The sequence below is a fragment of the Phoenix dactylifera genome, chromosome 5 (assembly GCF_051530095.1).
Source record: "Phoenix dactylifera cultivar Ajwa chromosome 5, Ajwa_hap1_PhDact_Kaust_v1.1, whole genome shotgun sequence".
NCBI classification, from domain to species: domain Eukaryota; kingdom Viridiplantae; phylum Streptophyta; class Magnoliopsida; order Arecales; family Arecaceae; genus Phoenix; species Phoenix dactylifera.
Window position 1 is genome coordinate 40,129,933 of NC_143194.1, and position 26,412 is coordinate 40,156,344.

Here is a 26,412-nt window from a genome sequence, read left to right on the forward strand (position 1 = left end):
CTCCCGCCGGGGTCCCCTCCCCATTTTAAAGAAAGAGAAGACAGCTAGGATGTCAAGCGTGTCGGTTGGCAATGACGTCCATTTGCCTGCCTGGTGATCTAGTCCTGGCTATACTCATCTTCAACGGTGGCCAAAAGCCCAAGCCATGCAACAACTTGTATAAGGCGGTGGTGTTGGTATCGTTAGTTGTGGCCGCGGCGGCGGCTGTGGTGGCTACGGTAATTGCAGCGGCGGTGGCTAATTTCATCTTCTAAACACCGAGTTATCACCTACTTGCCTGTAAATATTTTTTTATGGTGCCACTTCATTCCCTATTCAGCACACCAAAGCCGGCCATGGATTTTACACCGGAACAAATTTATAGATGAGCGATTGAATGAATAAAGGTTTTTTCTTTAGATATAAAAAAAAGTTATAATATTAAGCTACAAAAGCTAAAGCCGTTAAAGATGGGGTTGAGATATTTGGTAACCCAAGCTGACATTATTTAACGACAGGTTTTATCAACTCATTTTGCGACAGAAATCAATGTTTCTAAAATTAATAATTATTATATTTTTACAAATATATATATATATATATATTATTTCAAAAATTTTATGTCGTCCCCCCGAAAAAATTCCCTGTACTGGAGCAACGGCGGGTCTGGAAAGGGTCCTGCGCTCCGCGGGCCAACCTAACAACCAATAGTTGGTTCACACGTCAACTGAGCCGCTAAAAATATTTTTTCTATTTCAAAAATATTTGCTCTAAAAAAAGGAAAATATTTGTGGCGACAACGATTTGGAAAAAAAGAAAACAGACAAATAAATAGGGCAGGGCCAAGCCCAAATCGAAGAACTAGCGCGGGCAAAGGGAAGGAAGGCGGGAGCAATTATCCTCTTTGTTCGTTTCCCTTCCTTCGTTACTTTGGAATTATCTGAGTTTTTTTTTTTTAATTAAAGCTCTGGATACCGGGGTTCAGTTACCGCCGACATATTCCCCCTTGCCCTAAATGTAGATCTAAATCCTTTCCTGGATCCGATCGCAGGACCAACCAATCTTCCCCTGCCGGACCTGGAATGATGGGCGGAGATCCGGCGGTGGTCGTGGACGGTGGGTCTCGGGCCGGATGCTAGATGCTTCTCAGCAGATCCGTCTGTCCTTGGGTCGCCCAGCTTCTCGCCTGCATGGGGTAAGTAGGATCGTCTCCTCTTCTCTCTCACCCGATCTCTTCCGTTTTCTTCTTCTTCTTCTTCTTCTTTCCTTTGCCTCTGGATCTCGGCTTTCTTGGCTTCGAAGCGAAACGCCAAGAATCTTCGTAGTTTCCGTGCCTTCCTTTTTCACGAAAAGATAAACCAAAAAATAAATTCTGTGCTTTTGTTGAAACCTTCTTCAGTAGAACTTGGTTTATCTTCCTGGACGATTGTGGCATATATGCTGACGGGGAGGAGGACTTGGTCTGGAATGAAGTCGATTTCCTCGTTTTTTGGGGTGCGGGTTTTCATGGAGAGTCTCGGGGCAAGATGGGTCTCTGTTCTCAGTTTAAGATGGATCGATAGGTTCTTCGTTGCAACTCTTTTAAGCTCGGTCATGAAATTAGTGAAATCCTATATTAAACATGTAACGAGAAGCAGTTACAGATTGCTATCAAAGGTTGCGTCGTGCATCCTATAATATATATCTTGTACCAGATCAGATCATCTTTGATGATTTCAGTATTCATTTAGACGTAGAAGCATACTCCGAGATAGTATTTTTTTCATAGCATATGCCACGTTTCATCCACTTGACTATGATCATGCACGCCAGATGAAAAAGAGCATCATCACAATATTCTGGACGGATTTAATCAAATCCCGTTCTGGGTTCAGGAAATTAGGTTTTTTCTGTTCCTGGCGCTTGTTTAGATGTTAGTAAAATATATGTTCTAATTTCATGTTCATGGGAGGTGTTTGGTTTTAAATCGATACTGAGGACTCCAAGTAGAGGTTTTATAGTTAATGCATGCTATTGGTAATCTCTATGCAACTTCTCCCAGTGTACCAATGATTTTCTTTCAACATTTTTTTACAGATCATTTTGTTTGTGTTATTGTTCATACCATTGCTTTGAATAGTATCTCAGGAGTTCATAATACCTTATATAATGTCATTAATGATTCTTTATACTTGTACCCATGGCAACATACTTTCTATTATCAACAAAAAATTGTACTCACAACATCCTTTGGGGGGATATGGGGAGAATAGAAAACTCTCGTTCAATGATTTTCTATCATCTATCATCATAGTCATATGCAATCACATAAAAATTGATTGGAGGGTCAGGTATTCTATGCCATATGCTTCGACATGCTGGCAATATGCAATTTTCTGAGCAATTAAAGTCTTTGTGGTGGCCCATGCGAAACATTGGAATGTGTCATGATGAAAATCTCACATAAATTTGACAAGCTTTCTTAGGCTTGCTTAATACCTTACAACCTTTCAGAATGGCTCATATTATTCCTTTATTATTTGCATTTTGCAAAAATCAGTTCGGTCTCCAGAATATTGTGTTAGGGATGTTGGAACAGTTTGATATATTTTGGACTCCGGTCTTTTAAGGTGAACAAGTGATGGGTGGTGCTTGCTTGATTTCAAATTTCCATATCATGGGATTTCATAAGGTGCCACTTCTTGTTTGCCTTCTAGGATAAAGATAGTGTGATACTCCATGAGCGAATTACATTCTTTATATTCTCATTTTTTTGAAATTAAGGGCAACTAAGTTTTTTTTCCCACTGATTTGAGTAAGAGTTTGAGGTGTAGAGGCAGGCCGCTTGGCACAGGAAAACTCAGACCAGGATTTTCTTATTTCTTTAATCTTGACACTTCTTCTATGATATGAGTCATATAAAGATAGTTAAGGACTATGTAAAAAATGCTTATTTTAGAAACTCAGGAAGAAAATGCCTCTATGATGTTTCTTTCCTTTCTGTTATATATTTTATCTCTATGAATTTTGTTTCTTGAAACTGATTCTAATTGTTTACATGGTTAAACCTGATTTGTAACAGAGCAGAGGTTGTCTTGGATGCTGTGCTAAGCCCACTCCAATTATTGCAGTGGATGAGCCCTCAAAGGGTTTGAAAATCCAAGGCCGGACTATTAAAAAAACCAGCGTGTCTGAGGATTTTTGGAGTACGAGCACACATGAGATGGAAAACAGTGGAGTGCAGTCTCAGAGGAGCATATCTTCAATTAGCACATCAGTGCAAAACCTTGATCACCATGGAGCAGGAAGCGCCAGCAACGCTTCTGAATTTGTGAATCATGGTAAATGAAAATTTAATCTTTAGATCTTGTATTGCTAATTTTACTTGGTGTAGCAGGCTGTGCTACCTAGGCACTCGTGTTCAGCTCTAAAAACCCATGCTCGGATGCTTATAAAGTTCTATGATTGCCACTTTTAAAGAGACTTGAACTCTTCCAACGATAAATTTGACCCTCCATTTTCATGCTATAAGTGAGTATTTTTTTTTGGGTCATTGGTCAAGGATCATTTTTCTTATATTCTTAGGTTAATTGGAAAGTCCGAATGAGAAACATGTATATTGAAAGACCTTAACAAATAATATCTTCTTAATATTTACTTTTGATGTTTGAGTAAAGAAGATTAAAAATATAATTTAGTTAACATTATAATTTATCCTATATATCCCTATCTCCTTTTTTTTTTCCCTTCTTGCCAAGTCAGATACTTGGATATGTGCCCGAATCTGATTCTCGTATCCGTATCTATGCAACATTTGTAGCAAGGGTACTTAGTCATTACCTGTTCGCTTTGCTCTTCGCATCCTTTTTCTGTCCTAGAATTTTGAAGTTATTGGCATGTTGAATGGAATTAATGTGAAGAGTAATCAAGGGAAAGGTTAATCATGGTAAATAAATAAAGAATACCAATAGAAATTCCTCTAAGAGGAATTGGTGCTTGTCATTCATTCTAAATTCTGTGTTGTTGGTATCTTGATGACCAATATAAAATAAATATCAGCGGAAAGCTAGAGTCCTTTTTATCTGACTAGAAAAGATTACAATCTGTTATCACTGAAAAACATGGTCATGTTCTTTAAAGTTTCTTGTAGTTTTTGTGTTTACATGCTTCGCCTCCTCATTTTATAGTCTATGAACTGTCATTGTATATCTTTCCCTCAGCATTATTGAATTAAATGTTTGCAGATGGAGAGGGAAGCATCAAAGTGTAAGGTAACCAAATGAGATGTGTTACATGAACTTCTCTGGCAAATTTTAGGCTAAATTTGTTGCCGAAATAATGTTAGTTTGGGTTAAAAATCGCGCAAGCAAATGGCATGATTTTTTGTTATAAATGCTACTCAAGAAGCAGGGAAGATATTATGTGCTTGCTGACACTATGGAAATAGATGTATCTATGCTTTGTATGTTTAGCATTTGGAACATGTATATTGCAGGTCTTCTTCTCTGGAATCAAACCAGACAGCAATGGACTGGAAATAGAAGGCCTGAGACCCGGCCGCAACAGGTCCGGGAACCCAGATTAAGGTATGTGTCAATACTCTATATTCATGCTAGATTAAGTACTTTTGTACGATTATCTGCATCATATTATTTCTTGCTCAGCAGATCTAGAGTAAATAAGCTGGCAGCCACAATAGTTTTCTGAAATTTATTCATATCCCTGCATATCTTTACTTGTAGTACCCTAGAGCCAATACTGATTTGAGACTGCTTTGGCGATGTTCGCTATAATTTTTTAACTTATATTACTTAAGCCAGAAACAATTATCGGAGGTTTTTCCGGTAAAAACAAAATTTATTGCTAGTGAACTTGCTGATATCACTTGACGTGTGTTTATTTTTTGCTCTTTTTGGGTTTTTAATGCGCTCTCCCTGAGGAGACATAAGCATGCTAATTTGTTCAAGGATTTTATTTGGTCCTTTTGTTGATGATCACTAATGAAGGTTAAGGAGGCTTTGCCAAATTAGTTGCATGCTGCTCTTTACTGCAGTGATTACCCCAGAGCACCTATGCCTGTAATAAACGCTTATCAATCCCTTGCATGTTATATAAGAGAGTTGAAGCCAGCAAAGTACACTCAATTCACACGTCATTTTTTTCAATCATTCCACCATATGTTTATTCCTCCCATCAGCATCACATATTGACCTGTTCAGCGAATGCTGTCTTCAGTTACATGTTAACAAAAAATAATTGTAAAAATTGTTGTTCTCATGCTAGCTTAACATGAAAACCAAAATGCAATGTCTTTTATGCGTTTATAGTTGACCTACGATCTGGGCAATAAGGCCTGCTCTGAGAGATCTAAGAAAGCTCTTTTGTTGTTGTGTATCAGCTAGGTGACGCCATTAGTACCCTGTAGTTTGATTTGGTAATATTATTGGTGGTCGCCAACTTCCTTGGTTTATAGTGCCCTGCCAACTTTAGACAATCTGGAAGAGCTCCTTGATTCCTGTCTAAGCAAGACTACATCTGTAAAATTGGCTGCATTTTACTGATCCTATATCATACAGATCATTTGATCATTAGCTGTTGTCTTGAATTATGATCACGAGCTGCTAAAGATCAGGAAGATTTCCTGGAACCGGAAAAAAAGAGAGAGAGTATACTGCCAATTTCTCAGCTCCATTTTAGATTTCTTATACTTGTACCAAATTCTTCAACATCTGTGACTGCAGTTGGGATGCGACATATGACAATTTGCTGGGGACCAACAAGCCATTTCCACAGCCCATCCCTCTATCTGTAAGACGTTCAATTTGCGATGCATTAGGTTGTAGAACTGGATAGCATTTCCAGAGTCTGATTTTTTTTTTTTTTTTTTTTTGGGGGTGGGGGGGGCTTGCTTCTTGTGGTGGCAGGAGATGGTAGATTTCCTTGTGGACGTCTGGGAGCAGGAGGGTATGTATGATTAGGCAAAACAAGTTTCTTTAGATGTTGTGTGGACCGTCGAGCAGATGGGGACTCCTGGAGATGGACTTCGATAGTGCTACGGACGAAGGGTATCCCTTCCACATCAATTGTTATATGTATGCTACCGCTGATATCTTTATAGTTATTCTCTTCTTAATGTCCTCCATCCTCTTGTAGCAAGTTATCTCTTCAGCATTGTCGTGAGCCTTAGAGCAGGGCTTCGCCCTGCTTAGCCTTATTGTATGTTTCACCGATTGACAAGTTGCTAGACTGGTGTCATCACCTTCTGCTCGGCACAAAGCTATTTCATGGCATGCACGTAGAAATCACTTTGCTGATGCTGAATCTATGATCCACGTTGCCGTCCAACCAGTGATGTGTGCCCCAGTATTGTCGTGCCAGAGTGTCTGAAGGAGATTTGGCTTCTGCTAGAAATTCTGATGCGGGTGTCCATAGTTTTCCACTATGGTCGACGATGTTGGACTCAGAATCCTGTGATGGCATACCCAGCTTTTTGCCAGGTCGGGTCGGGTTAATGTTGGTTCAATTGGAGAATGCGATATACTGGAGAATGCCTGCTGCCATTGGCAGGCCTGTTTGGATGGAATGCAATAGGGAGAGGGAAGCTGGAATGGGCAAGAGAAAAGTTCATTCTCTCTTGTTTGGTCAGAAATTGAATAGAAGATAAAAAAAAAAGGGGCTAATATCGTTGGCAAGTCAAGAGAGAGAAAAAGGTACGGGAGATGAAGGGATTTCTCTCCAAACTTTTTTTTTTCTACCCATCTCTCTAAAGATAGGGAAATTTTTCTTTTTTATTCTTTTCGAGATTTTTTTTTTCTTCCTCTTCGGCATTCTTGGATGGAAGGGATTCTTCCTTTCTCTTATCTTCGCATTTCTTTTCTTTTTCTCCTATCCCTTATCCTACCTGCCGGGATAGAGTGTGTTGGTGTTAATTGGTGCGATGTATCAAAGTTTGGTCTGATTTGTCTACAACCGTTATTCTTGGATGGAAGGGATTCTTCCTTTCTCTTATCTTCGCATTCCTTTTCTTTTTCTCCTATCCCTTGTCCTAACTGTCGGGATAGAGTGTGTTGGCGTTAATTGGTGCGATGTATGAAAGGTTGGTCTGATTTGTCTACAACCACGAGAGAGAGAAAATTAAAGAAGTATTTATTTATTGAATCAGTCGGGTCAAGGCGAACCGGCAGCGCTAATCTAAAAACCGTCGAAACGGATGAGCTTATCAAGACGATGCGATACGAGACGCTTGCTGCGGGCATGATGCCTATTCTGGTTCGTTCCAGAACGCTCTGCATGTAGCTCCCGTTGTGCTGGACCTTTTTGCTCTCTTAAGTTCTCAATAATTGATGATGACGATGATTGAGGGGTCCTCCATCATCTTCAATGCTGAGAAAGTTCCGGGCCCTTCTCTTCTCTTCTCTTCCCTTCTGGATCCCTCTCTTACTCTCTACTCCATGCTTCCCCCAACCCTTTTCCTGCTGCGTTATATATTTGGGCGGCTCTCAGCCTCACCTCGCAACAAGCAGCAGCAAAGCATCAGGAATCGCTTGTGTCCGTCCCCTCCTCCCTTCTCATCTTGTTCTGCCGCCGAGGGAGTCCGAGCGAGCTACAGCTTCTTCGGCTTGAAACTTCTTGGTGCTGTTGTGTTGCACGAATGGCTCTGGCTCGTATGTGTCTGAGTAGCACCCCTCTCCTCCGCGGCCGGCGCTCCTTCCCATTGTCTGCGGTTAGTACCGCTCGGGGAGGCAGCATGGATATTGATTTCGGAGCGCCTTCCTCGTATTCTGCTGTCCCCGATCATCCCTCTTCTCCAAAACGGGAAGACGAGAAGAAAGGCGGGGAGGTCGCGCCGGCGGAGTCATCATCGGCTCCTGCTCGTCGCAGAAGTGGGCTGCTCTCGAGCCAGCCCTGGGACCTCATTCCCTTCCGTTTCCACAACATTGGTATATCTTCTGTATGCATGTCTGCTTACACCTCGCTTTTTGTGCTTAGGTAATTTTAGCGGCATATCCATATAGCATCACTACTGCATTGACATCCTGGGAGCGTGTTACGAGAGTTTCAGAACTAACCCAACGGTCTCAGATCCATCGTTACTGTGAGGATTAGGTCTTGGCAGCATCATTTTGTCCGGCCTTGGTTGGTGTTGCGCTGTTGCTCTAGTGTTTCTGCGTCGTATCGGACAAATTTGGACTGAGAATATAAAAATCAGAAGAACGGAGAACGAAGACCACCATAAAACTCCGTAATTGTTAAAATTATGTCTCGTACGATGCTTTGTCGACTGTGCTTCTATCAAACGAATGAATTAAAACACTTTATTACTAGGTGTAGATTGGTTTGTGTGTTGCAGCTGAGGGATGCGAAGATATGTATTTGTTTGTTTGTTTTTCTAATCTATCCTCCTCTCTTATACATTTTAAGGCAAAATCTCACACACAAAAAAATCCTGAATCCTCAACGAAATATTTGAAAAGGAACTAGAAAAAGAAAAACCCTTGCGACCCTTTTTCCAATTTTTTTTAGTTGATGGCTGAAAAAGGAAATCAGTCTTGAACCCATGACATGGACATCGTAAAGTATTAAGGCACATGCCACTATAGAAGGTTGAAAACCAATCGCTATGCTGTAATTGTTATACAATTGAATGCGCGCATACGAAATTTCTTTTAAGTTTTTTGTTTTTTTGTGAAATCTATTCTCTGTCCGGTAGGGTTGGGGAACGCACTATGGCAAGTGTCCGAGAATTTGAATAGATTATTGGAGAACTGGGCACCCTCTCGTTTCCTTGGTCGTATGAAGGAAGTCAAAGACTGCTACAAACTACGTTATGAGGTGCCGGGGCTAAGGAAGGAAGACATGAGGATCACAGTGGAAGATAGATTTCTGGTGATCACAGGAGAGCGCAAGGAGGAAGAGGATGACTCTGACGAGGAGGGTGGTTGGTACTCCAAAAGATACGGATACTACAATACTAGCTTACTGTTGCCGGATGATGCCAAAGTGGAAGAGATCAAGGCGGAGGTTAAAGATGGGATTCTCTGCATTACTATACCTAGGAACGAAGAGAAGAAACGAAATGTTAGAGAGGTCAAAATCCAGTAGCATCTTGTATTTGTCGCAGCAGTTCTGCGGTTGCGACATGTTACAGTACATGTTCCTCATTCCAGGCTACGTAGCAACGCTTATGTGAGAAAGTACCAACGTTTTGGGTGTTTTTGTCTTTTAAGCTGTTTCTGGCTGATGTTCTTGATAAATGAAGTGTTCGTGCTGGAGGTTCAACTGTGTCCTTATTTCGTTTCTCATAATTTTCCTTTTATAGCGTTTCCCTGGAAATAATGCCCTGTTTTGCTCCACGGAATAAATTGTCTTCTAGTAGGGATTTGTGGCCAATAAATTGTCTGGCGACGCGAGGAAGGTGTAGGTTTTTTATTTTTCATTTTTTAAAAGTTTATTTTTTCATTCCTATTTTTTTTTCTCTATAGATCCGGAGAGCTAATTCTACCTTTTATTCTGTACCACCTCGCCTCTTGAGGGTTGATTTTGACCCGGCCCGAACCTCCGTCTACATTCGGGCAAATTTTAAATAGTCCATTGGATTCCAGGAGAGAGAGGGATCATCAATGATTTCGGATTTGAATCTTGGCTGTTCATCCCTAGATACTGGGATCCAAATAATTATAGCGCATGCGGGTTTCCCTCTCTTTGCCTCAGAAAGAAGGCAGGCAGGCAGGCAGGCGTGCATGAATGGAAATAATGTTTTGAGTTAGGGCTCTCTCTAAATCTGGGAGATTCCAATCTTGCAATCATAACCGTCCAAAGATAAATGTATTGCACGTATGTATGGGGTTTTCATGATCATGGCCGCAATGGTTGTGCGGACGGTTGTGATTACAATAATGGACCGCTCTGCTTGGTCCTCAAATGTTGGCTCCATTGATTGGAGGACCTAGATAATTCTCATTCAGAAGGAGAATTCTGCAAAGATATTTTGCAACCTTGGATGCGCGGCCAGTTTTGGTTTACAGCGCGCATGGGTATATGGTCGATCCCATAACTAAACGAGCTTAGTTTACTTACCTCCATAAGACAAATTCATGTGTGACAAATAAAGGTTGCTACAAAAATCATTACCCACGTCCTTATTCTGAATACACAAAAAAGGAGAAAATTCTTATCCCATTTACAAGCGTCACAATGCAGGATTTGATCAGGCGGAACGTATGCAAGGCTATGTTAGTTAATCGAGTCGCTTCTTGTTCAGTGAGAGAGGTGAGATTGATGAAATTGAACAATTTCGAGCTGGAAGATGGATATCGGCACCAGAAGCAATGCAATGCAGAGAATACATAGGTTTTGCTCGAGTAGTGAAATCTATCCATCCATGATAACATTAGGGTTTCCATTTGCCTAGCACGCAGATGGTGGGATTCCTCGAAGATCAAGATTTACGAGGCGTTCTCACAAATGACAATGCCTCGAGTAGTCAGATTGACGATGAGGCAAGGCAGCATCTATAAGAGAACTTCCTGAGCACCGTGTGCGGCATGACAAGGATGGATTTTGGATTTGGAGAAAGTCGAAGGATGCAATTGGATGAATTATTGTTGCAAAATCTCTGTCATGGTGAAAGATATTATTTGCCGGCATTGCTCGATTACTGGCACTAGATATCCAAGTTTTCGCCATTCTGCTCGACAATGTGTGATCTCTTGGAACTCGATGATAGCATTTTAGAATGTCTAGAAGAGGCATCATTATATCGAATACACTACTGGTGTATTGTGAACCAACAACTGCAGGCTATTGCAGGAGCAATATTATGATGCTATGGCTGAAGATTTCCAGCAAGCAGAATGTAAAGACAACAAAGAGGCGTTCATAATTGTCTTGCTAAGTATTGCTTCTTTTGCACCAAAAAAAAGTGCTGCTTCTTTCTTCCAAGCAATGGAGCCTATGCAATTTAGATCCTTCCTCTGGATTATCTATCGAATACGTCTACTTCGTAGGGATCTCCAAAACAGCATATTTGATGCTGAAGTAGCAGCTGGACTGCATAAAGGAAAAAAGGGTATTTCTTCCATGTATACTATTGCTGCCTGCGGAGAATAAAAATTTCCAATCCACTTTTAAAAAGAAAACAAGTCCCTGTCCAGTGACACACTGACACCTAACCATGCACAAGGGCAGACCCTTTACTCACATAAACCAGTATTTTCTCATGGGCAATTATATTGTTGCGCTGTCAAGAGGAACTAGCAGAGCATCAACAAGAGTTCTAATAAAACCTATATATTGGCAGAGAAACTATTTACAAATCTATTACACGAAATGTTATCTATAAACAGTTACCATAGAAATCTGCTTATTACTAATAATTTCCAAGATAGGTGCTTTTCATATATATATATATATATATATATATATTGTTGCTGGTGGTCCAAACCGAGAACGATTGACACGACGGTGTGAACGGGGTTCCGCCTGAGTTGTCTTGGTTGGTGCTGGTTGCGCTCCACCTTCCGCCAAGGAACCTGCAAATAAGCCTTGCACCACCACCAGGGTGGTGATGGCCCTCCGACGGTCAAGTCAGAGGAGATTGGAGGAGGAGAGATGATAATCACAAGTGGGAGAGAGTGCTCTGGGAGGTATTGCTTACCCCCCCTTCTCCCCCCAGCCGCGTATATACCTGGCTGGGAGGTCTCTCAGGGGGGTTTGTCGTCGTGGGGCACGATAGAATGGCCACTGACATGGCCGTTACGGGGCGTCGTGGAGCAGCGCTGGGTACGGCCATGACAGGGCGTAGTGGAGCTCCGCTTTGTACGGTTGATACAGGAGATCGTGGGCAGCATCGGGTACAGCCGTTGCAGGGAGTAGTGGAGCAGGAGGCCGCGGCGTGCCTCTGGAGAATAGCCTGTCGTTATCAAAAGATCTCCGACTCGGGGTCGGAGTGCTGGATCATAGGGCAGCCGACCCGGGGTCGGGCTGCGAAGCCGAGGAGGTCCGACTCGGGGTCGGAGTGCTGGATCATAGGGCAGCCGACCCGGGGTCGGGCTGCGAAGCCGAGGAGGTCCGACTCGGGGTCGGAGTGCTGGATCATAGGGCAGCCGACCCGGGGTCGGGCTGCGAAGCCGAGGAGGTCCGACTCGGGGTCGGAGTGCTGGGTCAAAGGATAACTGTAGCTTTCCTGGATACGCGTGCCGATCACGTGGGGCATGGCGGCTTAATTCCCCCATAACAGTAGCCCCCCACTTCCGAGCCTGGAACCAGAAGGGGAACAGGTGAAGGGAGTGATGTTTCGAGATTGCCGCCATCCTTCGGAGAGGCGCGCGCGCTTCAAGCTTCCCGCCTTCTTTATGGCGTATGGCGGTTGCTGCTGACCTGGCAACCTGAGGATTTCGGCGGACATCCTTCCTTAATGGTGTCGATTCGCCTTTGGGGTGCGAGCGACCCTTCGGCGGCCAGGCGTCTTCTGGCGTCACTTGCCCTTTCGCCTATTTAATCGGGGGCCCTCCCCCGTCCGTCTTCTTCTTTACGGACATTTTCGAGTTTCTCCTTTGCGCTGCCATTGTTGCCGCCGAAACGTTCGCTTGCTTTTCCTTTGACGCTCTCGGAGCCGTTCTTCCTCCTCTTCAAGTGAGTTTCCCACTCTTCTACTTTGAGCTCTTCATACTTTTTCTTTTTGTACTAGTGCACCCCAGTCGTTCCGGCCTTTCCCTCCTTCTTGACCCCGTCCTGACCGTAGATTTATTGGCCATTAGGGATGGGCGAAGTGGGAGCAGATAGCATCAAGTCAAAACTGGTCGCCGAGGACTTAGACGGATTTGTGGCTCGGTACCACCTTCCCGAGGCCTGCCATGTCACGCTCCCAGGGCCTGAGGAGAGGATGTCTCATCCTCCTCGAGGGAAGATCGCCATCAATGAGGGCATCCTCCAGGCCGGGTTCCGCTTTCCCCCTTCAGACCTAGTCTTACAGGTGCTCCGGGGTTTAGGAATGGCACCGACGCAACTGGTGCCGAACTCGTGGCGTGCTCTGACGGTCTTCCAGGTTCTCTGTCGCTTGCATGCGATTCCCGCCACCTTGAACGTTTTCTGGGAGCTCTACGGCCTGAGTGGCCACCCCCAGGACAAAGGGTGGTGGTGCTTCGCAGCGCGGCGAGGGTGCGGCCTTGTCAAGGAGGGTCCTACCTCCATTCACCACTGGAAGGAGCGCTTCTTTTTCGTTGATGCAGACCCCTCCTGGGAAATCAGGGCAATCTGGGGGACGCCGGTGAAGTCCCCAATTGGCCTGTCGAAGTTGTCGAGGGAGGAATCCGAGGGCGTCGCCGCCTTGAAGGGGTTGGTCGCCGAGGGCCAGCTTCCCCCGGTGGGCCGCCTTATTTCTGAGGATACCTTGGTGAACGTCGGTTTGAGCTCGGTCCCCACCGACCGTGAGTCCGCCATCGTTTCTTTAGCTCTTTTCTTCTCTTTCGTTCCTTCTTCCTTTCGGTTTCTCAGTCCCTGACTATCCCGTCCTTCTTGCAGAGGTCGACGACGTCATGCGGTCGGTGAAGACGAGGGCTGTTGGTAGGGCGTCCCTGCTGGAAGCAGTCCGGAGGAGGAAACGAGCTCTTCCGAGCGGGGCCCCACCGGCGAAGAAGTCCCGTAAGGAGATACCTCCGATGCCGACCGACGAGTCCGGGCCCACCGGTCAGGGAGATGTCGTGGGCACCGACCGGCAGCTGACGCTGTATCAGCCCTCCGGTGGTAAGGTTGCCGCTACTCCGGAGGTGCCACCTGAGCCTGCTCAAGACGGACGGGTCGGACGTGATCGGTCCCCGACCCGGCCTTCGACTCGGTCGGCTCCTGATGACTCGAGGAGGGACCCGCCGAGGCCCCGGCCGAGCGGGACCCTATCAATTCCTGGGGCGACCCCCGCCCCGAGCGCGATCAGCCGGACTCTTCCCCAGGCGATGGATAAGGGTAAGGCTGCAGAACCACCATCCGGCTCCGGGGAGAAATCGGGGTCTGCCTTCACTACCGATGGCGCCCGAAATCTCATCGAAACAGTGTTGCTGGAGAAGGACCGTCGGCGGGTCCGGGAGTTGGATGTCTCTGACGTTGGGGCGGCCAGCTGCGTCTGTCTCATGTCGGTGAGTGTTCTTCTGGCCGTCTTTCACCATTTATTGGCTCTGTTGTTCTCCGCCTGACTCCCTTATTTTTCCTATTTCTTAGCTCGCCCAGTACATGATCCGTCTGGAGGAGTGCTACAAGGAACAGGCGGGGCTTTTGGCGAAGGCCGAGGACCGGCTGAAAGCAATGGAAGAGGGAGGCCGGGCTGCGGCAGGCAGGACGACCGGGGACCTCGAGGCGAGGCTCCGGGAGGCCGAAGAGCGGGCACTCGGCTTCGCCGCCCTGGAGGAGCAACTGTCAGAGGCTCGGGAGCAACTCAAAGCCGCCTCGGGCCTCGAAAGCAGGGTCAAGAAGGCGGAGGAACGGGCTGAAAAGCAGTTCCGGAAGATCGCGGACTATCGAGAGCGGTGGGAGAAGGCCCAGCGGTCTGCCGACAACGCCTGCGACCGAATCCGCTCTTTTGAAGCCAAACTAGGCGAACTGGAGTCGGCCCTGGAGAAGTCATGCACGGACGTCCAAGAGCTCCGTTCGCGCCTGAAGGAAGCCGAGGCCGCTCGGGTTGCTACCGAGGCGAAGCATAAAGAGGCTCAGGCTGATCTGCTGAGGGTCTCCTCTGAGGCCGAAGGCCGGATTGTGGCGAAGGTCTTGGAGGCCAAGGCTCAGATTATGGAGCGAGCTGAGGCGGAGCTGGCCGAGAAGAGGGCGGAAATCGGGCGTCAGGCGGTAGAGGCTTATCGCCAGTCCGCCGAGTTCGCCCATGATATGTCGGAGGCAGTGCGGACCTATCGCCAGTCTGACGAGTTTGTCCATGACGCGTCGGACGCGGGGGCCGAAGCCTTCACCTTGGGCTTCGAGGAGGGCCTGGCAAGGGTGTCGGCTAAGTATCCCGAAGTTGACCTGAGCGAGATCTCCCTCCTCGACTCCTCTCCGGCGCCATCGCCTGCTGGTTCTCCTGCTGCTTCCCTACCTCCCGCGGACGAGCCCGGCGTTCCCGACCCGGGAGTTCCTCCAAGCTGACCTCTTGTACCTTTCATTGTCTTCTTTTTTATTTTTGTATGTCGGCGTTTTGCCCAATTGTATGGGCCTCGGCCCTGAAAATTAATGCACGTTGAATATTTCTTCATCTCGCCTTCGTCCTCTTTTTTTTTTTTTTTTTTTTTTTTTTTTTTTTAGCTCTTGGTTGCGTCTTGCTGACTTTTGATTCCCGAAGTTCTTCCGGCGCTAGGCCAGGCATCCGAGGGTTAAACCTCAGGAAACTCTTCCGGCGCTAAGCCAGGCATCCGAGGGTTAGGCCTCAGGAAATTCTTCCGGCGCTAAGCCAGGCATCCGAGGGTTAGGCCTCAGGAAATTCTTCCGGCGCTAAGCCAGGCATCCGAGGGTTAGGACTCAGGAAACTCTTCCGGCGCTGAGCCAGGCATCCGAGGGTTAGGCCTCAGGAAACTCTTCCGGCGCTAGGCCAGGCATCCGAGGGTTAGGCCTCAGGAAATTCTTCCGGCGCTAAGCCAGGCATCCGAGGGTTAGGCCTCAGGAAACTCTTTCGGCGCTAAGCCAGGCATCCGAGGGTTAGGCCTCAGGAAATTCTTCCGGCGCTAAGCCAGGCATCCGAGGGTTAGGCCTCAGGAAATTCTTCCGGCGCTAAGCCAGGCATCCGAGGGTTAGGCCTCAGGAAACTCTTCCGGCGCTAAGCCAGGCATCCGAGGGTTAGGCCTCAGGAAACTCTTCCGGCGCTAAGCCAGGCATCCGAGGGTTAGGCCTCAGGAAACTCTTCCGGCGCTAAGCCAGGCATCCGAGGGTTAGGCCTCAGGAAACTCTTCCGGCGCTGAGCCAGGCATCCGAGGGTTAGGCCTCAGGAAATTCTTCCGGCGCTAAGCCAGGCATCCGAGGGTTAGGCCTCAGGAAATTCTTCCGCTCGCTGGTCGGCCAAGGCTGGCGCAAGCCGAAGCGACCGGTCGGGGCTTCCGGCTAGTCTGCTCCCGGGATGATCATCGGGTTAGCCAGGCATCTGAGGGTTGTCAAGCCTCAGGGAAATTCTTCCGGCGCTAAGCCAGGCATCCGAGGGTTAGGCCTCAGGAAACTCTTCCGGCGCTAGGCCAGGCATCCGAGGGTTAGGCCTCAGGAAATTCTTCCGGCGCTAAGCCAGGCATCCGAGGGTTAGGCCTCAGGAAACTCTTCCGGCGCTAAGCCAGGCATCCGAGGGTTAGGCCTCAGGAAATTCTTCCGGCGCTAAGCCAGGCATCCGAGGGTTAGGCCTCAGGAAACTCTTCCGGCGCTAAGCCAGGCATCCGAGGGTTAGGCCTCAGGAAACTCTTCCGGCGCTAAGCCAGGCATCCGAGGGTTAGGCCTCAGGAAATTCTTCCGGCGCTAAGCCAGGCATCCGAGGGTTAGGCCTCAGGAAACTCTTCCGGCGCTAAGCCAGGCATCCGAGGGTTAGGCCTCAGGAAACTCTTCCGGCGCTAAGCCAGGCATCCGAGGGTTAAACCTCAGGAAACTCTTCCGGCGCTGAGCCAGGCATCCGAGGGTTAGGCCTCAGGGAAATTCCGCTCGTTGGTCGGCCAAGGCTGGCGCAAGCCGAGGCGACCGGTCGGGGCTTCCGGCTAGTCTGCTCCCGGGATGATCATCGGGTTAGCCAGGCATCCGAGGGCCGAGCCTCGGGAGATTCCACTCGTTGGTCGGCCTAGGCTGGCGCAAGCCGAGGCGACCGGTCGGGGCTTCCGGCTAGTCTGCTCCCGGGATGATCATCGGGTTAGCCAGGCATCTGAGGGTTGTCAAGCCTCAGGAAAATTCCGCTCGTTGGTCGGCCAAGGCTGGCGCAAGCCGAGGCGACCGGTCGGGGCTTCCGGCTAGTCTGCTCCCGGGATGATCATCGGGTTAGCCAGGCATCTGAGGGTTGTCAAGCCTCAGGAAAATTCCGCTCGTTGGTCGGCCAAGGCTGGCGCAAGCCGAGGCGACCGGTCGGGGCTTCCGGCTAGTCTGCTCCCGGGATGATCATCGGGTTAGCCAGGCATCCGAGGGCCGAGCCTCGGGAGATTCCACTCGTTGGTCGGCCTAGGCTGGCGCAAGCCGAGGCGACCGGTCGGGGCTTCCGGCTAGTCTGCTCCCGGGATGTTCATCGGGCTAGCCAGGCATCTGAGGGTTGTCAAGCCTCAGGGAAATTTCGCTCGTTGGTCGGCCAAGGCTGGCGCAAGCCGAGGCGACCGGTCGGAGCTTCCGGCTAGTCTGCTCCCGGGATGTTCATCGGGCTAGCCAGGCATCTGAGGGTTGTCAAGCCTCAGGAAAATTCCGCTCGTTGGTCGGCCAAGGCTGGCGCAAGCCGAGGCGACCGGTCGGGGCTTCCGGCTAGTCTGCTCCCGGGATGTTCATCGGGTTAGCCAGGCATCCGAGGGCCGAGCCTCGGGAGATTCCACTCGTTGGTCGGCCTAGGCTGGCGCAAGCCGAGGCGACCGGTCGGGGCTTCCGGCTAGTCTGCTCCCGGGATGATCATCGGGTTAGCCAGGCATCCGGGGGCCGAGCCCCGGGACATTCCACTCGTTGGTCGGCCACTTGTCGCTCGCCGCCCATCGGGGTTTCTCCGTGCCCAGCCGCGACCGTGTTTCTCCTCTCCTCCAAGCGTTGCCTGGGGGGAACACGAGAAGGGTATTAAACGCTAATTAATGCGTTACCTGGGAAATCAGATCGCCAGTTGCTGCTGGTGAGGAGTGTTAGTTGAGCGGCCGCGATACGCGGGTTCTTCGAGGAGGATGCGGCCTGGGCGCGAGCGGAGACACGTGGACCTAGGGGTATACGACACCCGGATTGTCCTGCACAAAGAATGCGATTTAAGGAGAATGACGCTTAGGAAATCGCGGGGAGATACGCCTCGGGAGCCGGAACGGCTCCGGATTCAGTGCGCCTGCATTTATTGGAGCCACCCGTATCGGAACTACCAGAGGGCCGCAGCTTGGCTATAAATACAGGTGCAGGTACGATGGAATTTGCCAAGCCGGAGCTGCAGGTTGCCATGGATCGCGGACCTCCTCCTTGGCATATGACTGAGAGACTCCTGTCGAAGGAAAGGGGAGGCGCTCCCCTTACAACTTCAGCCAACTAGCCGTTTCATCTGGGATCAACAAGGAGGGTCTCCCCGGCGGAACTCCGCCCTAGGCGTTTCATCCGGGATCACATCTCCCCTCCTTGAAGTTCAGCCTCCCGGTTGAGCTCTGCGCCGGACGCTCAATCCGGGATCGCGCCACCATATGCTCCTCCCCCTTGAATCCCTTCTCTTCCCTACCACTGGGGAAGATGGGAATATCCTTTGGAGGCGGCGTTCCCCTGGGGGCAGCGGGAGCTTCTTCTGCGGCGGCTCCTCGTCTTTTTGGTGAGGTGCTGGATGGCGCCTCCGGTTAGAAGCACCCACTTCTGGCGGGACTGCAGCCGCCCTGGGTTGAGGGTTTGGGTCCCCACCTCTTCTTTACTTTCTTTACTCCCTAATTCCCCTCTGGGAATTCCTTGTAATCACACGAGCACGCCATTGTAACCAGAAATTATTGAAATGAAAAGTGTTGCACCTTTTTAAATTGTCTTTCTGGCCTTGTTGTTCTACTGGTAATACATCCGCAGGTTAGCGGAATTCCAGCCCCTTGGAATTTCTCGGCCATCTAGGGCTTCCAACTGGTAGGAGCCAGGTCGGTTTACCCAACGAACTTTATACGGGCCTTCCCAATTTGGCGCTAGCTTCCCACCTTCCGTAGGTTGAGATGCCTTAGCTCGCCTCAGCACCAGATCTCCAATTCTGAAAAGCTTCGGTCGGACTTTGGAGTTGTAATATCGGGCCACCCTCTGCTGATACATTGCCATCCGAACCTGAGCCATTTCCCTTGCCTCTTCCAAGAGATCCAAGTTCCCTCGGAGTTGCTCTGAATTGGCCTTGGGTCGGTGCGCGGCCACCCGAGGCGAGGGGAGTCCGAGCTCCACGGGGGCAACGGCTTCCGTGCCATAGGTTAGGCTGAAAGGCGTCTCTCCAGTAGGAGTCCGTTGCGTGGTCCGATACGCCCAAAGGACATTCTCGAGTTCCTCGACCCAAGCTTGCCCCGTCCGGCCGACCCGCGCTTTGATACCTTGGAGGATTGTCTGATTTGTGACCTCGGCCTCGCCGTTGGTTTGGGGATGCGACACGGATGTGAACCGATGCTCGATCCCGAATTCCTCGCAGAAGTTCCGGAAGTGCTTGTTATCAAACTGTCGACCGTTATCCGAGATGAGGACCCGAGGTACTCCAAATCGGACAATGATGTTCTTCTTTACGAACTTCCGGACTTGTGCCTCCGTGATGGTGGCCAGTGGCTCTGCCTCCACCCACTTCGTGAAGTAGTCGATGGCGACAATCAAAAATTTCCGCTGGGCCGAAGCGACGGGGAATGGTCCGAGGATATCCATTCCCCACTGTGCGAAGGGCCAGGGCGCGGTGATTGGCGCCAAGGGAACAGAGGGGACTCTCTGGACGTTGGCGTGGCGCTGGCAGGCGTCGCATTTCCGCACGTGGTCCTTCGAGTCCTCCAACAAGGTCGGCCAATAGTAGCCTTGCCTCATGATCTTATGCGCCAAGGACCTAGCCCCCAAGTGCGATCCGCAGATGCCTTCGTGGACTTCGCCGAGGGCATAGGCCGCTTCCGCGGGGCGGAGGCACCTTAAGAGGGGGGCGGTAAACGAGGTCCGATACAGCCTCCCTTCATAAAGTACGTAGTGGGCGGACTTCTTTACAAGCCGCCGGGCCTGATCTTCGTCTTCAGGAAGGATTCCTTCGGCGAGGTAGGCGACGAGCGGGTCCACCCAAGACGGCTCCGGGTCAATTGCCATCACCGCTCCAGCCCCGTCAATGCTCGGGGCATCCAGGGTCTCCAGGTAGATTGCCCTCGACAAGTTGTGCGCGTCTGCGTCCACTAGGCGGGACAACCTGTCGGCCCTGGCATTTTCGCTCCTTGGGACCTGCTGAATGTCAACACTGCCGAGGTCGGGAATGAGTGTTTGCACCTTCCGGACGTAGCTCTGCATGGTCGGGCTCCGCGCCTCGAACTCCCCTCGAACCTGCCCGACCACCAGCTGGGAGTCGGTGAAGACTTTCAGACGCCGGACGCCGAGCTCCTTGGCGAGTTTGAGTCCCGTGACTAGGGCCTCGTACTCCGCCTCATTGTTGGTCACTGTAAATCCGAACCTCAAGGCATACTCGGCTATCACTCCATCGGGATTGGTGAGGACCAGCCCAGCCCCTCCACCTTCAGGGTTCGACGACCCGTCAATGTGGAGCGTCCAGATCGGGAGATCGAGGCTGGGTGTCTCCGGCGGCTTAGGTTCCGCCTCCTGCACAGTGCACTCAGCGAGAAAGTCCGCGAGCACCTGGGCCTTGATGGCTGGTCGGGGCTGGTAGAGGATGTCGAACTCACCAAGTTCTACTGCCCACTTCACCAGCCGTCCCGCATTCTCTGGATTGCTGAGAATCTGCCGCAGTGGTTGATCGGTCAAAAGGGTGACAGAATGAGCCTGGAAATAGGGGCGAAGCCTCCTGGTCGCAGTCAGCAGCGCGAAGGCGATCTTCTCAGCCTTCGTGTACCGCGTCTCGGCATCCCGGAGGACTCGGCTGATGTAGTACACAGGCTTCTGAAGTCTTGCCTCTTCCCGAACCAGTACTGCGCTGACTGCGGTTGGGGAGACCGCCAGGTAAAGGTAGAGCATCTCCCCCTCTTGCGGCTTGGACAGCAGGGGAGGAGACGCCATGTACTCCTTGAGCTGGTCGAACGCCGCTTGACATTCGGCCGTCCAGAGGAAGTCTTTTGGGCGCTTCAACACCTTGAAGAATGGTTGGCAGCGTTCGGCCGACTTTGCCACAAATCGTCCGAGCGCGGCGACCCTTCCAGCGAGCTCCTGAACCTCCTTCACTTTGGTCGGAGGGGACATATCTTGGATGGCTTTGATCTTGTCCGGGTTGGCCTCGATCCCCCGTTGGTTGACAATGAAACCGAGGAACCTCCCAGCCGAAGCACCAAAAGCGCACTTCGCTGGGTTTAGCTTCATGCGAAACTTTCGCAAGGTGGTGAAAGTCTCCTCCAGATCTGCAATGTGCTGGTCTGCATGGCGGCTTTTTACCAGCATATCGTCCACGTACACCTCCATATTCCGGCCGATCTGCTCCTTGAAGATTTTATTGACGAGGCGCTGGTAAGTGGCGCCAGCGTTCTTCAGACCGAAGGGCATTACCTTGTAACAGTACAGCCCCCGGTCTGTTATGAAGGCAGTTTTCTCCTCGTCCTGTGGAGCCATCATTATTTGGTTGTAGCCGGAGAAGGCGTCCATAAAAGACAGTAGCTGATATCCGGAAGTCGCGTCGACCAGTTGGTCTATCCGTGGAAGCGGAAAGCTATCCTTGGGGCACGCCTTGTTCAGGTCGGTGTAGTCGACGCACATCCTCCACTTCCCGCTCGCCTTCCGGACAAGTACGACGTTTGCCAGCCACTCGGGGTAGCTCACCTCCCTTATGAAACCTGCCTCCAAGAGTTTGTCTACCTCCTGGTCGACCACCCGGATCCGATCCGGGGCACAGTGTCTCTTCTTTTGCTTTACTGGTCGGTGGGTCGGGTCGACGCTGAGGGCGTGAGAAACGACCTCCGGGTCGATCCCAGGTACATCGGCCGCCGACCAGGCAAACGCATCTGCATTGGCTCGGAGGAATTCCACTAACCGGAGCCGAGCTTCCAAGTCGAGGTTGGCACCGACCCGGACCGTGCGGTCCGGGCGGCCTTCTTCGAGGGGAACTTCGATTACGCCCTCAGCCGGCTCCCCGTGCCGCAAGGCCACTTCGTCTCTGGCGTCAAGTGACTCGACGCTTAGGGCCTCCATGGGCTTCTTCCCTTTGAGAGTTGCTAGGAAACACTGCCGTGCGGTCGGCTGGTCACCTCGGACCTCTCCAATCCCGGCCGCCGTGGGGAACCGCATGAGCAAATGGTAGGTAGAAACCACCGCGCGAAGGGCGTTCAGTCCGGGTCGTCCGAGGATAGCGTTGTAGGCCGAGGGGACACGGACGACCAAGAACCCGAGCCGCACCGTGGCTTCTGCGGGTGCAATGCCCGCAGTCACAGGCAGCTCGATGACACCTTCGGCCGAGATAGCGTCTCCAGTGAATCCTATGAGGGGGGTGGATGTTTTGTGCAACAATTGTCGGGACAAGCCCATCTTTTGGAAGGCCTCGTAATACAAAATATCAGCTGAGCTTCCACTATCCACAAGAACACGCCTTACATCATAGTCCGCCATAGTGAGAGAGATCACCATGGCGTCATCGTGGGGAGTCTGAACCCCCTTTACATCTTCATCACAAAAAGTGATTACATTTCCGACCCGCTGCCTCTTCGCGACGGCCACTCCTGATACTTCCGCCGAGCCCCCTGCGTTCCTCACGGGCCGAGAGCAGCCCCCAGTGATGGTGTGGATCACTCCCGCAACGGGTCGATTCTGCTCCCGAGGCTCCTGAGGGGCCGGGTCGGCTGGACGCGGATCTGCGGGGGGACGTCGGTCGTTTACATATCGACCGAGACGCCCTCGGCGAATGAGAGCCTCGATCTCGTCCCGAAGCTGGAAGCAGTCTTCGGTATCGTGGCCGTGGTCTCGGTGGTATTCACAGTACGCCCGAGAAGGCTTCCTCCCAGGGATCTTCTTCATCTGCCTCGGGACCGGGAGGTCCTCCCGCCCCTTGACCTCCATGAGGATCTGGGCCCGGGGGGCCAGGAGTGGGGTGTACCGATTGAAGCGTCGGTGCGGAGAACGAGGGCGTGTGGCGCCGTGGTTCCTTGCTGGTGACGGGCTTCTGCGCCGGCGTTGAGGCGTCGGGCTCCTCCTCTGGGGTGCCTCTTTTCGCCTTTTCTTCCCGGGCTTTAGAGGGGCCTCGGCGGCCTCCTTGTTCCGGTGGGAGGCTGCCTCCTCGGCGTCTGCATACTGGTTTGCCCGAGACAACAGCTCCGGGAAGCTCCGCGGCAGGCGTTTGTCTAGGGAGAAGGTGAGTCTGCCCTTCCGGAAGCCTCGCTTCAGGGCTGAGAGAGCCACCTCCTGGCTCAAATTCCGGACCTCCAGTGTTGCCTTGTTGAAGCGGGTGAGATAATCCCGCAGGCTCTCTCCCTCGTTCTGCCGGACATCGAAGAGGGAGTCGGAGACCAGTCTTCGCCGGCTACTGACGGCGAAATGGCTGATGAAGAGACGGGTGAACTGGTGGAAGGACTGGATGGAATTAGCCTCCAGGCCGGCGAACCACGCCCTTGCCGGGCCGCGGAGGGTCGCCGGGAAGGCCTTGCAGAGGAGAGGATCCGATGCTCCATGGAGGAGCATAAGAGTCCTGAAACTCTCCACGTGGTCCCGTGGGTCCGCCGCCCCGTCGTAGGGTTCGATCGCCGGCATTTTGAACCCCGGCGGGTTTAGGGTCCGCAGGATCCTTGAGGCAAGCGCCGACTGGGAGGAGATCTCCAAGTCGGCGAAGGGATCTTTGGAGTGGCCCTTCAGGACCTGGAGCTGTCTGTGGAGATCGTCCACCCGCCGGTCCAGGGAGCGCGACCGGTGGGTGGGAGACAAGGAGCGGCGCGAGGGGGACCGACTGGAGTGCGGGCCCCTCGAGGACTGGGGTGTCTGAGAACGCGCCCGGGTCCGCCTCTCGTACCCCGCGCAGCTCCGATGAGAAGGTCCTGGCAGAATGGACCGCACTCGAGAATCCTCCTCGCGCCGGCGCTCCTCTCCATGGGAGAGGAAGGAGCGCGGGTTGTGAGGAAGAGGCGAGTGCTCGGGGAGCAGCGGCTCCTGAGCCCGCTGCGGCACCCGAGAGATCACACCCTGTAGATTCTGCACTGCCTCCGCGAGGGTGCGAACCTGCTGGGCTAGCTGGTCGAACTGAGCAGGTTCGACCGTCTGAATGGGAGGAGAAGCGGTGGAATGCTGCTGAGAGTGTGTTGGGGACGCAGCAGCCTCCCGGCCAGAGGCGCGAGAGGCTCCGCGACCGGAAGCATTGGAAGCTCCGCGACCACCTCGCCGTGCCATTACGATCGTTCGGAGGTTCGGGCCCTCCCTCTAGCGCCAACTGTTGCTGGTGGTCCAAACCGAGAACGATTGACACGACGGTGTGAACGGGGTTCCGCCTGAGTTGTCTTGGTTGGTGCTGGTTGCGCTCCACCTTCCGCCAAGGAACCTGCAAATAAGCCTTGCACCACCACCAGGGTGGTGATGGCCCTCCGACGGTCAAGTCAGAGGAGATTGGAGGAGGAGAGATGATAATCACAAGTGGGAGAGAGTGCTCTGGGAGGTATTGCTTACCCCCCCTTCTCCCCCCAGCCGCGTATATACCTGGCTGGGAGGTCTCTCAGGGGGGTTTGTCGTCGTGGGGCACGATAGAATGGCCACTGACATGGCCGTTACGGGGCGTCGTGGAGCAGCGCTGGGTACGGCCATGACAGGGCGTAGTGGAGCTCCGCTTTGTACGGTTGATACAGGAGATCGTGGGCAGCATCGGGTACAGCCGTTGCAGGGAGTAGTGGAGCAGGAGGCCGCGGCGTGCCTCTGGAGAATAGCCTGTCGTTATCAAAAGATCTCCGACTCGCTGGGTCAAAGGGTAACTGTAGCTTTCCTGGATACGCGTGCCGATCACGTGGGGCATGGCGGCTTAATTCCCCCATAACATATATATATATATATATATGTATGTATATATATATATATTATATGAAATGAAGAAAAAAAATCTTTTTCTTGAATTTTGTCATCCGATACTAATTTCTTTTATTTTCTATGATTATCTTGCAGGCAGATGGAAATGAAAAGGCATCAAGAACTTTCTGAGATCAAACCAGGAGGAAGTTATACCTTAAAACTAAGATTGTTATATGAAGCTCGCCAAATTTATCTGAAGATGGTCTATGCAAATTACAAGACTGATTTTTGGTGATGAAAATGCAGGCGTTGAAATTACAAATTTTCTTTATGGTTTAATTAGCAAAAAATAGCAGTGTTTCACCTGATACGGCATAGGGAAAGCAAATTCAGGAAACAATTTTAGGCAAAGATATATATATATATAGTCGATCGTTGCGCAGGGTTCCTTTTTTACTATATGTCAAATGCAGCCGTTACTCTTATTCCACCAACATTTCAGATAGTTGAAAATAAATATCCAATGACATCAATTTGGAAAAAAGAAAAAGATTGGAGAAATATCAGACAAACACGAGCATTATGCAATAGCCCACAGCATACAATCAAAATTTTGTAGAGCTAGCAAGCCAACAGCATACAATCATAATAATATGACCTTAGGTAATTTTTGATATCTTCCACCTTGTTTCAAATTTATTAATTTCATCAAAATTTATTAATTTCTTTGAGTAACATATCTATACTCTCAACTATATATGCTTGTCAATATTGAACAGTTTTGTTCGAAACTAAAGAAGTTCTACCAAAAATTTCAGATGAAAATCTTGATCAATAAAATGACTGAAGCACTTCAGTTCAAGCAGAGGGAGCGAGAATAAAGTTCATTTTGAACAAATTACAAGACGATGCAGATCTTAGGTAAGTTTACGTACTATTTTACTACTTTCTATAAATTAATAACTTACATATAACCTTGTCTATAAGCAGAATATAGCATCAGATAGAGATTCCTTTATCATAAATGAATCCAAGACGGTACATGGCATGCAATTCTTACACCAAAAAAAAAAAGAAGAAAAAATCCAGTGGAGATTATGATAGCTTTTTCACTTGAAACCATTGTGATTCCCAAAGGGCTCGAGCAATTCCAAGGTAGTTGATCAAAATACTAACTCCTAAATTTATTTTTCGTTGCTAACAATAAATACCATTGAAGTTTTGATAGAGATAATATTGGACACCTCAACCTCGGATCGGACCAACCTCGTTGACCTTTGTATAAACTGAGGTAAACAACTTCGGCCCCAGCTGAGGAGCAGCCAGCCGAGGTGCTGATTAGCCAAGGAGCCAATTAACAAGTGCCGACAAGGACTAACAATTCCAGCAACCAGTAGTTTTGGCAGCTCTGTATTTGATGCGCAATTAGTACCGTACGCCGCTCAGACGAAATAATACCTATATCGTAAATGTATGATTGGTCGTTGTCTGGCTACTGGCGCACGTTACATCAACTCAAGTAACGACATAATATACTACCCTATATAGAAGGAAAGTCCGGGGGATCTCATGTAAGCAATATGAGATAGGTTGTTTGTTTACTTATAGAAAACTCTATTTTGATGAAACACTCTCCTTTCCATACTATTGCTTCTCTATCCCAATTTAGGCATCAGAGAATTTCCGCTGGAAACT

General features: G+C 50.1%; 2 protein-coding genes across 6 annotated transcripts; both read left to right on the top strand.

Annotated features, from left to right (window-relative positions):
• Positions 1 to 730: 730 nt before the first annotated feature.
• Positions 731 to 25,267, top strand: LOC103708743 (uncharacterized). Of its 5 annotated transcripts, none has more exons than XM_089931112.1 (6): positions 732 to 885; positions 1,031 to 1,174; positions 3,041 to 3,299; positions 4,454 to 4,544; positions 5,700 to 5,766; positions 5,851 to 6,100. In XM_089931112.1, exons 2-6 carry the CDS (start codon positions 1,112 to 1,114, stop codon positions 5,890 to 5,892), a joined length of 522 nt encoding a protein of 173 aa, XP_089787238.1. In that variant the 5' UTR covers positions 732 to 885; positions 1,031 to 1,111; the 3' UTR covers positions 5,893 to 6,100. The 5 variants fall into 5 exon arrangements, with proteins under 5 accessions (XP_088579028.1, XP_089787238.1, XP_088579027.1 ...); XM_008793804.4 differs by having other exon boundaries at positions 733 to 885; positions 5,883 to 6,234; XM_008793805.4 differs by having other exon boundaries at positions 733 to 885; positions 3,046 to 3,299; positions 5,883 to 6,234.
• Positions 6,382 to 9,237, top strand: LOC103708742 (HSP20-like chaperones superfamily protein). Its single transcript, XM_008793803.6, has 2 exons — positions 6,382 to 7,898; positions 8,669 to 9,237. The coding sequence occupies exons 1-2, from the start codon at positions 7,610 to 7,612 to the stop codon at positions 9,058 to 9,060; spliced, it is 681 nt and encodes a 226-aa protein (XP_008792025.2). The 5' UTR covers positions 6,382 to 7,609; the 3' UTR covers positions 9,061 to 9,237.
• Positions 25,268 to 26,412: the final 1,145 nt, after the last annotated feature.

Excerpts from the sequence above, each read along its gene's own strand:
- LOC103708743 (XM_088722901.2), top strand. The coding sequence starts at position 1,112 with ATGCTAGATGCTTCTCAGCAGATCCGTCTGTCCTTGGGTCGCCCAGCT. Across the intron at positions 3,300-4,453 it reads TTCTGAATTTGTGAATCATG|GTCTTCTTCTCTGGAATCAA; the intron begins GTAAATGAAAAT and ends TGTATATTGCAG. Across the intron at positions 4,545-24,870 it reads GTCCGGGAACCCAGATTAAG|GCAGATGGAAATGAAAAGGC; the intron begins GTATGTGTCAAT and ends ATTATCTTGCAG.
- LOC103708742 (XM_008793803.6), top strand. The coding sequence starts at position 7,610 with ATGGCTCTGGCTCGTATGTGTCTGAGTAGCACCCCTCTCCTCCGCGGC. Across the intron at positions 7,899-8,668 it reads CTTCCGTTTCCACAACATTG|GGTTGGGGAACGCACTATGG; the intron begins GTATATCTTCTG and ends TCTGTCCGGTAG.